This window comes from Ustilaginoidea virens, chromosome 2 (assembly GCF_000687475.1).
Source record: "Ustilaginoidea virens chromosome 2, complete sequence".
In the NCBI taxonomy this organism is placed as follows: domain Eukaryota; kingdom Fungi; phylum Ascomycota; class Sordariomycetes; order Hypocreales; family Clavicipitaceae; genus Ustilaginoidea; species Ustilaginoidea virens.
Genome location: NC_057317.1, coordinates 1,737,780 through 1,752,802, shown reverse-complemented (window position 1 = coordinate 1,752,802; position 15,023 = coordinate 1,737,780). Strand labels below are relative to the sequence as shown.

Sequence of the window (15,023 nt, the reverse complement as noted above, 5' to 3'; positions counted from 1 at the left end):
CCTTGCTTGTTGCCAACGCGGAAGACATCGAATGACGACAGGTCGCGGTTGGAATGCGACATCTGGCCTAGAAGCCCCCGCAGATTTGACGGCGGCATCTGGGCTTGACGATACCAGAACAAAGGAAAAACGAAGAAGAAAGGAAGAAGAAGTGAATTTACTGCTAAATGGCGGAAACTAGCCCCCCCGATACCGACAAACAAAAATCCGTCCGAGACCTCCTTCAAGAAGAGCAGACTCTCCGCTCCTTCACCGAACAGGTCCTGGATTGCCGCCAGTTGGAGCTCGAAATAGCAGAGTCGGAAAACAAGAGACTGCTCAAAAAACTAGACCATCTCTCCAAGGAACTCTCCGAAACCAGGACCGAGCTGGCCCGGGCACGAAACCAGCTGGAGTGCAAAGACAGACCCTGGCAAGACGCTGGCCATCCCGTTTCGCGACCCCAACCTCACCGGAAGGACGTGTCGGATTCGGAGGCAAAGGACGCGTACAAGGCTTTGTGCGACAAGATATACCGATGGGTGCAAAGCAGGCTCTGCGGCACGCTGGAAGCCCTGGCGTCCGGTCAGGCGAAGAAGCCGGCCTCGCAGCAAGCCGCCAAGTTCCTGTCCCTGCTGCGGGAGCCGGGAAAGAGGTGCCTCTCCGTACACGGCAGCGACGAGTACCACGTGGTAGCGGCCATCATGTACTATCTGTGGCTGGCGCTGTTTTCCAAGCCGTTCTATTGCCCGCTGGATGACTCGGGGGAAGATTCGACGCTGTTGTGGATTGTGGGCGTCGAATCTGCCATGTCGAAATCAAGAGGTGTGTATAACAAGAGTTGGGGGAGAAGAAAAAAAAAAAGGGGGGGGGGGGTGGGAGAGAGATATCAAACAAGGCTAATTGCTCGTTTTTTTGGTGCTACGCTTCATTTCCGCAGACATTGAACACACGCGAAGCTGGAGGAGCGAAACGCTCGCAGCGCTGAGCTGCCAAAAGTCGTTCCAGTCCAGACGCGAAGCCTACCTATATCTCCTGTCCAAGGATCTAGCGTCCTATCTCGGGGTGGTTTTCCCAGGGCTGTGCGCGACGGAGCTGCAAGCCTCGCTGGTGAAGTCGGTCATGCAACCAGCCGCCCAGCTAGCCCACAGGCTTCACACGTCGACAAACATCTTTTGGCTGAAGTGGCCGCTCAAGACGGCCAGCTCGCGACTCGAGGTGTACGACTGCGTCAACCTGGCGGACGGCGGCAGGAGCATGGACCTGTCGGGGACGTTGCCCGAGTCGTCGAGCAGGCGTCGCGCCAAGTATCTGTTTGACATTGCGCCGGGCCTGTTTATCGAGAGGGTAGAGGGCGGCAAGAAGATGGCCATCAAGTCGATTTGCCGTCCTAGGGTGCTGATTCACGCTGGGGAGGGGGAAAGCCAGGTTCAGCATCGGTCCACGCTCATGACGTGGTTATATAGTGCGTCGTCGGCAGGCTAGGGATACTGTACAGGTTTTGTTGTTTTCCGAGACGAAGAAGAGGAGATGTAAGAAGAGAAAAGGAACAAGAAAGAAAAACGTCTGCTTTCCCGACCTGAAACAAGAAGATGATTTGATTGAATGGCAAAATCCCAACTCCGACTCCCCCGCTTTGATCCGTCACCATGACCACCACCATCACCGTCACACCACCATCACCATGACCCTTTTCTTGGCTCATGCCCCCCACCGCCCGGCGAGCTGTTTCGCGAGCGAGCCGGCGCCCCGTGCGTAACCACCACCGCCGGTTCCGGCTCGGGAATAAAGGGCCGGATGCAGTTGCGGATGTAGTCGTCCTGCATGCCCAGCGAAGCGGCGTCACGCAAGCCGCGGTTGATCCTGTCAATGTACTCCTCCCGCGGCCCGCTGTCGGTGACGTGCACCAAGCTGGCGTAGACGAGCACGTTGTGCGCCTCGCGCTCCACCAGCGCCTTGCCGCCGCCGCCGCCGCCGCGATGGCTAACGTTGTGCTTGGCCAGCTTGCGCACGCCGCCGGGCCCGCCGCGCGCCACGACCCACGACACGGAGCGGCGGTACAGCGAGCAGCTGGCCAGGCGGACCACGACGGGCATGTGGCGCTTCTCGTAGGCGCCCTTGGAGACGCCCTCGCTGATGTCGAGCTTGCCCTCGTCGCTGCCGTCAATCTCGTAGACGAGCCCGTCGACCCAGCGGCCGTGGCAGGAGACGACGTTGGCGAAGCCGCGCTCGTTGATCTGCCAGCGGAAGTTGCGCAGGCGCCCGAAGCCGACGTACTTGCTGTTGGGGCAGCGGCGCTGCATCTGCTTCATGCACAGGTTGCTGCCGTAGGCGAAGTAGTACTTGGTTGGGGGGCGGGCGGGTGCGGAGGCGGAGGCGGAGGCGGAGGCGGAGGCGGAGGCCTCGGGACGGGCTGGCAGAGGGGGGGGAGGGGGGAGTCGGCGGCCATCAGGGAGGGGAGGCGGCGGGCGGTGGATTATCTGGTCGGGACGAGTCGGGACGAGCCGAGTCGAGACGGGAAGAGGAGGGCTTGGGGAAGCCCGCTAGTCTGGATGGGATGGGAATTGGGGTGGAAGAAAGACGGGCGATGGGGGATGGGGGATTTCCAGATTCGAGATGGGATTCGATATGGGATTCTAGATTCGAGATGAGATTCGAGATGAGATTCGAGATGAGATTCGAGATGAGATTCGAGATTCGAGATTCGAGATTGGTTCGAGATGGGTTAGAGGGTCGAGAAGCCGGAGAGAGAGAGACAGAGAGCAGAGGTGTGGGCGTGGGTGCCGGGTGCCTGCGGCGGGATGTGGTGCTTGCAGCGCGGATTCGTGGAAACAACGCTCGAGCGGTCGTGTGGGCGATGGTGGTCTGCGTCCCGTGCTGTCTCCATGCCGTCCATCGCAGCCACGCACGCAAAAGTAAAGACATGCCAGTCCTAAATCCAACATGTCTGTCGACAGAAATGTCTCTCGGTGTTGGGCACCAAACAACCAGCCGGCACAGCACAGTGCAGTTGGCCCCCAGCTGGCACGGTGGGCGATCAGCCCAACCCGTTCCCAACCCCCCGTCACCTCCCATCACCTCCCATCACCTCCCTTCACCTCCATCCGCCATCCGCCATCCGCCACCCGCCGTCCGTCCAAACCTTGCTCTATCCAATCGATCGGCACCACGTCAAAGCTGTCAAACCCCTGCAAAGCTACCCGATACAACAGCACGGCCCGTCACAACGGCCACGCCCGCCCCCCCTCGCCCCCCCCCCCCCCCCGAGACCCATAAGCCAGCTCCCTCGCGACTCCCCATGAACAAGGCAACGCAGGCATCCCGGCACCACGTCCGCTTGGTCGAACGAGACACTCCAACCGCCTGAGGCTGCATCCTCCTCCTTCTTGCTCCTTTCATTCTCCTCTTTTCCCCTCCCCTCCCCTCCCCTCCCCATCCCCCTGGCCCAAGGTACTCCGTGCTCGGTGGTACTCCGTTAGGAGGAAAGCCAAGAGAGCGTCATGAACAGAGGACCAGCGCCGAAGAAATGACCGCGTCACTCCCGCAACACACCTTGAGCACGTCGGCGTCTATATAGCCCCCTTCCTCCCGGGCTTGTGTCGACCAGCCCGCGCGCCCATGCCCCTGAACATCCCCCCCGCGGCCGGTGCCATGAGACACTACAACTTTGGCGTCGAGATCGAGACGATAGGGAAACCCTACGGCGGCGCTGAGAGCTTCACCAACGTCGACTGGTACCGACAGCTCGCGCAGAAGCTGCGAAACCGCGGCATCGACGCCGTGCACGACGACTGCTCCAAGTACAGCAAGCACCCCGAGTACTACGGCGGCAAGTGGTTTGTCACCCGGGATGGATCGCTCAAGCGGCCCCGTCCATATGGTTGGTTTTTTGTGTGCCCGGAAACCCCCTCCCCTCTACACCAGAGAGCCTTGCTTGGTCCACGCCCCCGCGGGGAGACGGAGAAGGAAGAAAACAAAACAAGAACAAAAGAAGAAAGAAAGAAAGAAAGAAAGACTAACGAACTCTCTCCCAGTGTGCATGGAGGTCGTGTCCCCCCGGCTGGACACCTCAATGCACGTCTCGCGCGTCCTCTCCGACTTCTGGGAGGCCATGCGCGTGCACTTCCAACCCCAGCGCGACGCCTCGTGCGGCGGCCACGTCCACGTCACGCCCGTCTCGCGCAGGAACAAGTTCAGGCTCGCCTCGCTCAAGAAGATTGCCTTTGCGGCCGCCGTCTACGAGGACTTTGTGGCGTCCATCCTGCCGCCCGCCCGCCGCCAGAACCAGTACTGCCGGCCCAACAGCCAGAGCGTGGATTCCGGCCTCTGCGACGCCCTGGCCTGGGGCAAGTCCACGGCGACCCTGAAGCACGTCGCCGCCCAGGTGCGCGACCTGGTCGACGAGCCGCACCTCTACATGTACATGCAGGGCAACCGCTACGTCCTGTGGAACTTTCAAAACATCTTCCCGCACCCCAAGACGGGGCGGTGCACCGGCACCGTCGAGTTCCGCGGCGGCAACCAGTTTCTCAACTCCAAGGGGACCCTGGCCTGGGTGGCCTTTGTGCTGGGCTTTATCACGCTGGCTCTGAAGGAGGTGCGTCTATCACCATTCCTTCCTCCCTCCCTCCCTCCCTCCCTCCCTCCCTCCCTCTCTCTCTCTCTCTCTCTCTCTCTCGTGTCTGTGTGCCTTTTTTGTTTTTCCCCCATGGCCAACGTGGTCGCAGAACCTGTTGAAGAAATTCACCGAATACATTCCGCCCTCGGATCCCAGATACGCAAAGTACCTGGACTCGTGGTGGTTGCGCATCAGAAAGGCGGCCAAAAAGTCCAAATTGGCCAGATATCTGCCCGACGACCCCGAAAAGATGATGACCAGGTAGCGGCCGACTCCTCTCGGTGGAGGACCACATGGGCTACTCTGCCCCCGCGTTGGGGATGAAGACGGCTCACAGGACGAGCGGAGCCATCATTTGGGTTTTCCGTTTCGCGATTACAGCTCACGATTGCAGCAAAGGCGCGCTCAGGGCGGCAGGTGCCTGGGCGGCTGCACGGCTCTCAGGAGGAGCATGTTTTGCTATTGCTTGTTTGCGTCAGGTGCCGGGGTGGACCTGGCTGAGGAGGAGCGATGGTTTGTTGTGCTTATTTGCATCAAGTGCCGAGGTGGAAATGGCTCATGAAGAAGAGCCTTGGTCATGTTGGTACTCGGTCCATCGCCAGCTGTCTGCTTAGATATCAACGAGCATGACCGACTGCCGGCTTGGCCAGATGATTCGTTTTCTCGCTGGGATTCATAGCTCGATAGGAAGAAAATTGCCTCATGCTATTTGCACTTGCAGCCGACCAGCCTGGGATCTAGCATCCATGGCCCCAAGAGCAACTTCGAGCTCCTGTTCCCCAGGACCAACCGCCATCACTGCTCTCTCCCGGCCATTCCCTTCTTCTGCCGGCACTCGGCTCGCTGGATACGCAAGCAAAATTGTACATGTCAATCAACCACACGCCCAACCCACTGAAACACGTCCTTCCCCAACAGAAGGAATAACTTGGCAACAGCCATGACGACCAAACCCCCCCCCCCCCCCCCCTTTACCCCCCCGGGGGGAAAGGGCTCTACGACGCCTTGGCTTGGTCGTCTTCAAAAATCACCAAGATGGTGCCCGCTTTGCAAATGTCCTAAAAACAAAAAAAAAAAAAACGCGCAGGAGAAAAAAGGAGAAGGGAAAAAAAAAAAAAAAAAAAGGCCATCAGCGTGAGGCGCACACTCGGTCCGGATGGGAGATTCACTTACGCCCTCCTTGTGGACCAGCTTCTTGACCACGCCGTCCTGCGGCGAGCGAATCACCGTCTCCATCTTCATCGACTCGATGCTGCACACGGGGGGGGGGGTTCCATTTCGTCAGTACGAGCGTGGCGAAAGAAGGGGGCGTGTGCCTCGTGGCCCGGGGTTAGGTAGGTTGCGCGTCCAGAAAAAAAAAAAAAAAAAAAAAAAAAACCCCAACTAAAAAAAACTCACACGACAAGCGGGGCGCCCTTCTTGACCTCCTGGCCCTCGGCGACCTCGTTCTTCAGCACCTTGCAGGGCATGGGGGCGGCGACCGAGGCGGCGGCCTCCTTGAGGCCCAGGGCCTTGTCGTGCCAGGCAGGGGGCAGCAGCGCCAGCTCGGTCTTGACGCCGTGCTGGAAGACGGTGACTCTGGTGGTGCCGTCGTCGCGCGGCTGGGGCACCACGGACGAGAGCACCCTCTCGCCGGGGAAGTAGGTCTGCAGCGTGACGACGGCGCCATGTGCGCGGGGCTCGGTGGCGACGCTGCGGAACGTTGTCGTGGTGCCGGCGTCGGCGTCGGCGTCGGCGGCGGCGTCGGCGGGCGTGACGGCAATGTCGTAGAGGTTGCGGCCGGTCTGCGTGACGGCGACGTCGACAATCTGGCCCTCGTCGGCGCTGTACCCGTCGAGGATCTTGAAGGCCAGGCGGCGCTGGGGGCAGGAGGCGTGGGCGTCGCCGAAGCCGAGCGGCAGCCCGTGCGGCAGCCCGTGCGGCTCGGCGTCGCGGCGCAGGTCCGGGGGGCCGAGCAGCCCGAGGGCGGCCTGGGCAAAGACCTCGTCGGGGATGCGGGCCGGGCGGAAGAGCTCGTCGCGCCACTTGTCGATGAAGCCCGTCTCGACGTCGCCCGCGACAAAGGCGGGCGAGCGGCACAGGCGCTTGAGGAACTCGACGTTGGTGCTGACGCCGGCAATCTCAAAGGCGCGCAGGGCGGCGGCCAGCTTGGCGACGGCCTGGGCGCGGTCGTCGCCGCGCACAATCAGCTTGGCGATCATGCCGTCGTAGGCCTCGGACACGGCGCTGCCGGAGCCGAAGCCCCAGTCCAGCCGGACGTCCGGGTCGGCCAGCGCCCAGTCCGCCAGGGCCGCGTGCACGAGCTTGCCCGAGTCGGGCACGAAGCCCCTCTCCGGGCTCTCGGCGTACACGCGGGCCTCGACGGCGGCGCCGAGGCTGCGCATCCGCGCCTCGGCCTCGGCCTGGCTCAGGGGCAGCGGCTCGCCGGCGGCGACGCGGAACTGCCACTCGACCAGGTCCAGCCCCGTCACCATCTCCGTGACCGGGTGCTCCACCTGCAGGCGCGTGTTCATCTCCATGAAGTAGAAGGCGCCGGTGTCCCGGTCGAGGATGAACTCGACGGTGCCGGCGCCGACGTAGCCCACGGCCGCGGCGGCGCGGCGGGCCTTGTCCCACAGGTCGCGCCTCGTGGCCTCGTCCAGGTCCGGGGCGGGCGACTCCTCCAGCACCTTCTGGTGCCGCCGCTGGACGCTGCAGTCGCGCTCGCCCAGGGCGACGGTGTTGCCGTGGCGGTCGGCAAAGACCTGCACCTCGACGTGCCGCGGCCGCACAATGTACTTCTCCAGCAGCATGACCTCGCCGCCCTCGCCGAAGGAGGCGCGGGCCTCGGCGCGCGCGCTGCGCAGCTGGGCGGCAAAGTCGTCGGGCGTCATGACGATGCGCATGCCCTTGCCGCCGCCGCCGCGCACGCTCTTGAGCAGCACGGGGAAGCCGACGTCGCCGGCGCGCCGGAGCAGCTCCCGCTCGCCCTGCTCCGGGCCGTGGTACCCCGGCACGCAGGGCACGTTGGCCGCCGTCATGATGTCCTTGCTGCGCGCCTTGTCGCCCATGTCGGCCATGGCCGCGGCGGGCGGCCCCACAAAGACGATGCCCTCGCTCTCGCACTTTGCCGCGAACTGGGCGTTTTCCGAGAGGAAGCCGTAGCCGGGGTGCAGGGCCTGGATGCCGTGCTTCTTGGCCAGGGCGATGATCTTGTCGCCGTCCAGGTAGCCGTTGGCGGGGCCCAGGCCCAGCGACTGGAAGCCCGTCGACGCGTGCCACGAGCCGGCGTCGACGTCGGTGTAGACGGTGGTGGCGCGGATGCCCATGCGCTCCGCCGTGCGGTTGATGCGGATGGCGATCTCGCCGCGGTTGGCGATGAGCACCGAGCTGAGGGCCTTCGCCGGCTTGGGAGCGGCGGGCGAAGACGTGGAGAGGTGGCGAGGGAGCGGCCTCAGCGGGAGGCGGCTGGCCCTGAGGGAACGCATGGCGGAAGGACGATGACGATGATGACGAGGGCGACGACGACGGATGTTGACGACGACGGACGACGACGACGGACGACGATGGACGATGACGACGGACGATTGTAAGAATCCCTCCGTCACGCAATTCAGAGAACGGGCGCCATTGAGGGATCTTTTCGTAGGGGGGAGGGAGTGCGGAGAGTTCGGGGTCAACAACGAGGCGACGACGCCGCCAAAGCTAGGTTGCCAAGTGTATGCCTGTCGGCTCAACGACCAAAGGGCTACACCGACCGCGGGGAGAGCCGAGTGTAGCCGAGCCGGTCCCGCATGAAACGCTTGCCTGCCTGATCACGCGCGCGGTTGCGGTGTCCCACGCCAGGCCACTTTGCCGGTCGGTGCGGCCAGATGCCAGCACCTGCCGGGCAGCCGGCCATGTCCATGGGCATGGCAGCGAGGCTTTGTCGGCGGCAGGTGATCGGAACGGAGTACCTGTCCTGCCGCATGCACACACTCCGTCCGTATGGAGTATGTACTATCGAGACGTCAATGTCTGGCAATTGGCACAAGCACCCGACGCCTTCATGCCTCCTAACCACCCCCCCCCCCCCCCCCCCAAGCCAGCCCGCCGACACCCGCCTGCCGACAAGGACCCAAGCCCCCAAGGCCCGAAGTGGACCAGTGCTTCCCCAGGTGGGTGCCGCCCCCCAAAGCACTACTTGTAGCTAAGCCATGTCTCGTCCCTCACCACATCATCTCCCCCCCCCCCGAGATCGCTCGCCACCGGCAACCCCCGGCCCTCCGCCGCCATGGACAAGATCCCCCTCAACTACGAAGCCTCCGGCGGCGACACCCACAAGCAAGTCACAACCCGCCTCCCCGAGCCCGTCGTCCAGTGCCTCCAGAATGCTCGCTTCGTAAGCCCCCCCTGCCCCCCCTGCCGCCCGTCGCCGGGAGGCCGTCCCCTCTGCCCTCCGTCCGCTCGCTGACATGATGCCGCCCAATCTCTCCAGCTTCACCTTGCCACCTGCAGGGACAACGTGCCCAACGTGTCGCTCATGAACTACACGTACCTGCCCTCGTCGCCGTACTCGTCCCTGCCCGTCATCATCATGACGACGAACCCGCGGTCGCGCAAGACGGCCAATATAATCAGCAACCCGGACGTGTCGCTCCTCGTCCACGACTGTAAGTACCGCCGGCGCCGCTGTGAACGAAGCGCACTCGCTGGATGGGACAAAAAAAAAAGTTTCGAAAAAAAAGGCTGGCATGCTCCTGCAGCAAGGGACGTGGCCGCGCATCACGCACCCTTGTAGATTCCTTTTCTTCTTTTCTCGGGGGGGACGGAAAGAAGAGAGGAGACAAGAAGAAAGCTGACCATGGCCGGGAATAACAGGGGTATCTCACAGACCGCCAACCCAGAGTCGCCGCATGTCCGGGGGCTCCCCAGGACCCGAGCACCGTTCCAGCCTGGCCTCGCTGCTGCTCAACCTCAACTCCACGGCCGTGTCCAGCATCAGCGCCACCATTGGAGGCGCGGCGCGCCTGGCACCCTCTGGCTCCGACGAGGAAAAGTTCTACACGGAGCAGCACCTCGCCAACAACACCTTTGAGGAGGGGGATGCCCTCTCTCTCCAGGATACCAACTCGGGCGACGCCAATACCCAAGGGAGCCATTTCGTAGCTGGAGAGGAGGTCCGCGTCATCGTCGTCGACATCAAGGACATCCGCATCAGTGACTGGAAAGGGACCGTTCGTGACTGGGCATTGCAGCCAGATGCCGTTGGACTGTCCAACGGCGACTAGTTGGGTTGGTGCGAAGGGAAAGAAAAAAAAAAAAAGAAGGGGGGGGGGGGGGGGGAGGCCTAGTCTTGTTTATCTACCTATTTGCCACTATCGGTGTTCATATCGAATGTCGTGCGTCACATACCATGGGGTGCTTCGAGGAGTAGGACTTTCTACAAGCTTATCGAGAGGAAGCATATCGAAAGGATAAGAAAAGACTGTTGCTGTAGCTCTTTTACCTCGATTTTCTTTTTCGAGTTTTGTCCAGCGCATGACTATAGTGTACACGAAACAGGGAAAAAAAGAAAAGGAAAATGAAGAGAAATGAAATGAAAAAGAAAAGCAAAAAGAACAAAAGTGGCGCGAGGAGTAAGATCAAAAGCCCCCAACGCCAAGCCTCGCTGTCTCGTGGATGCCTCGAGGATTCGGGACGCTCGCAATCTATGCCCCTTGCATTACCCGTCTGCCCGAGGCGCACTTCTCATCCCAGAGCTCTAACCCTAACCCCAACTAAAACGCTATTCCATATAAGACGCAAGGAAGAAGAGGAAACACGCATGTTTCGATACACTACGGCCAAAGCGCTAGTGCAGAAATTGGTCGACCGAGAAGAAACGAAAGGGAAAAGTCGACGACGCGACGCGCAGAACACGCTAATGGAAACTCACTTGGCCCATTCAACAACTTCGAGGGCCATCATGACGAGGAAAAGGGTGGATGGGAGAATCCTACGGGGCATTGGTTAGCAGTCGGCCCGGTGGGTTTTGCCATGCGATGGCCAAGGCTTACCAAATGACGTAGCTCTGGAACAAGATGCGACCCATGGTCTTCTCGAAAACCATGTTTATCTGGCAGATTTGAGCGAGCTGGAGGGCGCTCGGGGCGCCAGTAAGCAGGAAACAAACAATGATGAAAATGGGGTCGTCCAGAATGCTGACGTTGAGAAACTTGGCGGTGACGGCGAGCAGCGGAGCCATGATTGCGGTCGGGAGAACCATGCGGCTCAGCAGCGACGCCACGAGCAGCTTGGTTCCAATCTGCTCCTCCTCGGCGTCGTGGTTATCGTCACGAGCCATGGTGTTTCGAGCGAGGTTGGCGCCCAAAACGACCAGGATCAAAGGCACGGCAACGCCACCGCTGGACCTGACGGCGTTGGTAACGCTATTGTCGATAAAGGAGCCCTCCTCGAAGAACAGCCTCTGCAACGAGGGGATAGAGGCGACAAGGACGGCAAAGAGCATGGCCCACAAGGGGGGGTTCATGAATTCCCATACAAACTTTCCAGACTTGACAGCAAACATCTTGGCGAGGGAGCAGAGAACCTGCAGAGGCCGAGGTAGCGCATGGTATGCACGAAGCAACCGACTGCCGAGATACGCCGTGACGCGGGACGTTGGCGGCCGGCATGCAGCGTCGGCGCGGCCCACGTGCGGCAGCATGACGTCGGCGTCGGCGTCGGCGTCGGCGTCGGCTACGGCTACACGCCGGCCATTACTCCCAAAGGTGGAGTATGTGGTCCTGGCCTTCTTCGGGGACAGCAATTCCTCGTCGTCACTGGATTCTGCCACTGATGTTTGCGATGCGCCGACGACTGGTGTCCGGCCGGCGGGTTCATAGTCGCGTGAGTCAAGGCTACGATTCTCGTCTTCCTCGTCAGTGTCCCCGTCCAGTCGGGAAATGAGGAAGGGAGCGGCTTCATCCCGAGATTCATGAATATGACGCTGCTGCCCTTGTTCGGCGATTTCGTCTTGGTACTCGGCATACTTGTCCTTGGGTGCCAACAAGACATGGTAGCCCCAGCTCCAGCGGACGAGTTGGCCAAGCTGCTGGAAGATGAGAAGATAGAGTATACCTCTGGCGGCGACTTCGTCGTCGTTATCTCCGGGTATTCTGTCCCAGTGCAGGCCTTTGATTGTCTGCGAGAGCGACATGACGAGGGAGATGGGGAGCGAGTTGGAGTTTCCAAAGACGCCCATGGCGGTCACAAAGTTGGACGCCCTCTTGTTGAGTCGAAAGGCCTTGGTGACCAGGACGGAGACGACCCACGACACGGCGGTTTGGACGACGAAGATGGCCGGGATGATGGCGAGTTCGGTCAGCTTCTCGGCGCTGAGCTGCGAGGCGAGCTTGGTGAAGACTAGTGCAACAAATTTCTCTCGATTAGAGAGGCAGGAAAATCGAGGGCCGTTACGAGGCCGCGGGGGGGGGGGGGGGGGGAGAGGCAAACAAGAGGGAAAGCCTTACTGAGGCACGGCGTGAATAGCATGACGTTGAGGTTTGCCAGGAACTTTTGCTTATCGGCATCGAAGTGACCTAGCCTGGCAATGATGTAGCCCGGCAAGCTCACGCAGACGACTTCCAGAACGGCTTCGAAGACGAGAAGGCAGAGGTGAGCCAGCGACGGGTGGGCTTCCGGGCTGCCGCCGTTCTTCAAGACCCTCAACGGCAATTCGTAAGCATCCTGGGCAACCTGTGCCAGACGAAAGGACGTCGGCTTGGAGAGGACTCGAGCAAAATCCATCAAAAGGCGCTCAACGACGGCTGGAGCCGGACGGAGTCTGACGAAGGAAGAGGCGGACGAAAACGACACACTCTCGATGGGAAGAGAGGTGCTGAGAGATAAAATGACGGAAGCGCGATGGCTAGGCGTTTCTTCGCTCGAGGGGACTCGGTGCTACTAGTACTCTGCTTGTACTCTGCAACCAGGGAAAAAAAAAAAAAAAAAAAAAAAAACCGGACAAGGAAGGATTTCGGCCTGGTCCTTTTCCTTTCCGTCTTTTCTTTTTTTTTTGCCTCCCTCTTTTCGTTTTCTTTTTCTTATCCGTTTTCTTTTTGGCAAGCAAGCGGACGGCGGTGGCAACAGAGAGATAGGTAGATGGGCGAATTGAATTAACCTTAAAAAAAAGGACTGGCGTGTCGAGGATAAAGTTGGGTAACAGCGCTGCGATTGCGCCGCACGAGCTAGGCAGAATGGGGAAAGGATATGACATGGCGCTCTGCTGACGGGAGTCCGCAGACACGTCCGCCGCAGTTCTTGATCAATGGTAAGTACCTGCCTATGTAACACCTGGGCAGTGGGAGTCCAAGGGGGTTGCACAGTGCCAAGAAAGGCTTCAAGACATTGACGATGGTGTGATTGGTCTGGCACAGCCAGTGAAATGGCGCCGTCAAGGTGGCATGGCACATGCTACCACCAGACTGGTACGGCACACCAGCGACGGCTGAACCAGACACTGCAAGCCAGTGACTGCTCTGCTCGCGGACGCGGGGAAAAGGAGAGCAGCCGTTGAAGTCGGAACGTTAGAAGTCGGAACGGTCCATATCAACTGGCAAGAGGCTGGCGGAAAATAACCAGTCGATTCACTTTAAATGTTGACAGCTCGACGTGCCAAGTCTGGTTTAGTTTGGTTTAGTTTGGTTTAGTTTGGTTTAGTTTAGCTTTAGTCGGGTCCCCGCCGAGGTGCCTCACATGTACCCCCGCAATGGCTGGCTGCCCGGCGCCAGCTTCATCGGTCTGGCCCTGCGTCGAGGCGCCAGACACTTGCAAGCCCCAATCCAGCAACGGCTTCACGGCGCAGCCAACTTTGAATTGACTAATCTGCGACCCCATTTCCCTAAACGGATCCACATCGGCGGCGTCCTGTCCTGTTTGGCCGACAAGCAAACCCGTCCGCGTTTGGATTGATTTATTATTTATTAGTCATTCCTGGATTCGTGCTTTTTTTCTTCCGTTTCTGCCATTCTCCCCATCTCTCCATATTCCCCCTCTACCTTGCCCCTTTCTCGCTCGCGGTGAAGCCAAGTTGTGCCCTCTGTCGGAGTGAAGGGCAACGCCACTGCGTAGTATGTATGGCACAACGCTGGTGGCCCAATCACGCCATGTCCCACTCCCATTATCTGATGCACAAAGTATTGAGTTGATTGACCCTTGAGGGCATCACCGGGAGCTGAGACAGCGGCGCCGCGGCGGGTAGCTTACACTGATCAACGCGGCGTTGCATTGGGTTCGTCTCGAGTCTTGACAAGCCCGCCGGACGTCATGCACACGCAATACAATACGTCTTATCGGTGGCTGCCAAGACATCAATGATGTCTTCCTGCTAGCGACAAGTCACAGCCAATCATGTTGCTGGCCTCGGCCGCCGTGGGCGACGCACCTGGCAAGGCGCTGACTGCAGCACCCACCAGACCGATCGACATCCCCAGCCTTGATGCGGGGAATCGTTGGCAAGATGGCCTGCCCGCAGCATCGACTTATCGAACTGCGGCGCGTTAGCCTTGCTCCCCCAGAGGCACTGCGCTTACTTACGGAGCGCTATGCATGCGCGGATGTCTATGTCCATAGCATGTCGACTGCCTTTGGACCCCAGCCAGCCCGGTGCTGGCCTTGACCTGTGGACAGCCGAGGGTGGCCCACGTGTCTGGCTGGTGTGGAGGCCGCCATCGATGTTTCAATCGCCCAGGCCCGTTTCTTATGTATTTGTTCCACAACATCGCCGTTGGGAGTCGACAGTCGAGAGCTGGTGGCACCGAGCGGAATCCTGTGTATCGGCACTCATGAGGCCTTCTCGACGTATCTGTCGTGTTTCCATGTAACTTGTTGGGTGAAGAGGCTGAATTGTTGCATTGCAAGGGAAGAAAACAAAGGTCTCCGAAAAAGCAAAAGGATCAGCCGTCGATATTGCATGGGCATGGACCTGCGAATAGCAACCCGGACTCGAATTGTTCAAGTGCCGCAAGCAACATAACATGGTCCGTGCCACATATCGACGTCACTTCCGTCATGCAGCGGAGAAAACCAACCTGGTTACTCATCGCTCACACACAGGTGACGGGAATGCTCCCATCAGATGCAAGATGAATCTTGGGGTGCCAGGCAGAGTAGCTCCTCATCATGATCCCCACGCCGCAGACTCTCGTTTTCCCCGCGTTGCGCCTTGACGACTTGGACTTTTCCCCGCGTGTGGAGCTTCACCAACCGTCTCCAGCGGCCGCAAAATGAGCAATGTCGAGTGGCAAGAATGCGGTGGACCTTGCGCCGGCCGGACCAGTTGCGTATTCGATTCCTTGCAGGCTGTGTGTGGTTCATCCTTGTATATGGGCGCAATGTGGGCGCAATGCAGAAGCCTTTCTTGGCACTTCAACGCCAAGGCGCATAATGGGCACCTTTTGCTGGTCTCCACTGCGACGAATCTTGG

At 60.1% G+C, this 15,023-nt stretch overlaps 7 protein-coding genes across 7 annotated transcripts; 3 read left to right on the top strand and 4 right to left on the bottom strand.

Annotated features, from left to right (window-relative positions):
* Positions 1–167: 167 nt before the first annotated feature.
* UV8b_02215 (uncharacterized protein) lies at positions 168–1,464 on the top strand (the record flags this gene model as incomplete). The annotated part of the gene is made up of 2 exons (XM_043139713.1): positions 168–804; positions 920–1,464. 2 exons carry the CDS (start codon positions 168–170, stop codon positions 1,462–1,464), a joined length of 1,182 nt encoding a protein of 393 aa, XP_042995647.1.
* Positions 1,465–1,658: 194 nt separating this feature from the next.
* Positions 1,659–2,291, bottom strand: UV8b_02214 (uncharacterized protein; the record flags this gene model as incomplete). The annotated part of the gene is made up of 1 exon (XM_043139712.1): positions 1,659–2,291. The coding sequence occupies one exon, from the start codon at positions 2,289–2,291 to the stop codon at positions 1,659–1,661; it is 633 nt and encodes a 210-aa protein (XP_042995646.1).
* A 324-nt stretch (positions 2,292–2,615) lies between these two features.
* UV8b_02213 (uncharacterized protein) lies at positions 2,616–2,924 on the bottom strand (the record flags this gene model as incomplete). The annotated part of the gene is made up of 1 exon (XM_043139711.1): positions 2,616–2,924. One exon carries the CDS (start codon positions 2,922–2,924, stop codon positions 2,616–2,618), a length of 309 nt encoding a protein of 102 aa, XP_042995645.1.
* A 673-nt stretch (positions 2,925–3,597) lies between these two features.
* Positions 3,598–4,862, top strand: UV8b_02212 (uncharacterized protein; the record flags this gene model as incomplete). The annotated part of the gene is made up of 3 exons (XM_043139710.1): positions 3,598–3,859; positions 4,014–4,576; positions 4,707–4,862. The coding sequence occupies 3 exons, from the start codon at positions 3,598–3,600 to the stop codon at positions 4,860–4,862; spliced, it is 981 nt and encodes a 326-aa protein (XP_042995644.1).
* Positions 4,863–5,592: 730 nt separating this feature from the next.
* On the bottom strand, positions 5,593–8,064 carry UV8b_02211 (uncharacterized protein; the record flags this gene model as incomplete). Its single annotated transcript, XM_043139709.1, has 3 exons — positions 5,593–5,655; positions 5,771–5,849; positions 5,996–8,064. 3 exons carry the CDS (start codon positions 8,062–8,064, stop codon positions 5,593–5,595), a joined length of 2,211 nt encoding a protein of 736 aa, XP_042995643.1.
* A 785-nt stretch (positions 8,065–8,849) lies between these two features.
* Positions 8,850–9,846, top strand: UV8b_02210 (uncharacterized protein; the record flags this gene model as incomplete). Its single annotated transcript, XM_043139708.1, has 3 exons — positions 8,850–8,957; positions 9,054–9,228; positions 9,437–9,846. The coding sequence occupies 3 exons, from the start codon at positions 8,850–8,852 to the stop codon at positions 9,844–9,846; spliced, it is 693 nt and encodes a 230-aa protein (XP_042995642.1).
* A 643-nt stretch (positions 9,847–10,489) lies between these two features.
* UV8b_02209 (uncharacterized protein) lies at positions 10,490–12,346 on the bottom strand (the record flags this gene model as incomplete). The annotated part of the gene is made up of 3 exons (XM_043139707.1): positions 10,490–10,553; positions 10,615–11,962; positions 12,070–12,346. The coding sequence occupies 3 exons, from the start codon at positions 12,344–12,346 to the stop codon at positions 10,490–10,492; spliced, it is 1,689 nt and encodes a 562-aa protein (XP_042995641.1).
* Between the last annotated feature and the right edge of the window lie 2,677 nt (positions 12,347–15,023).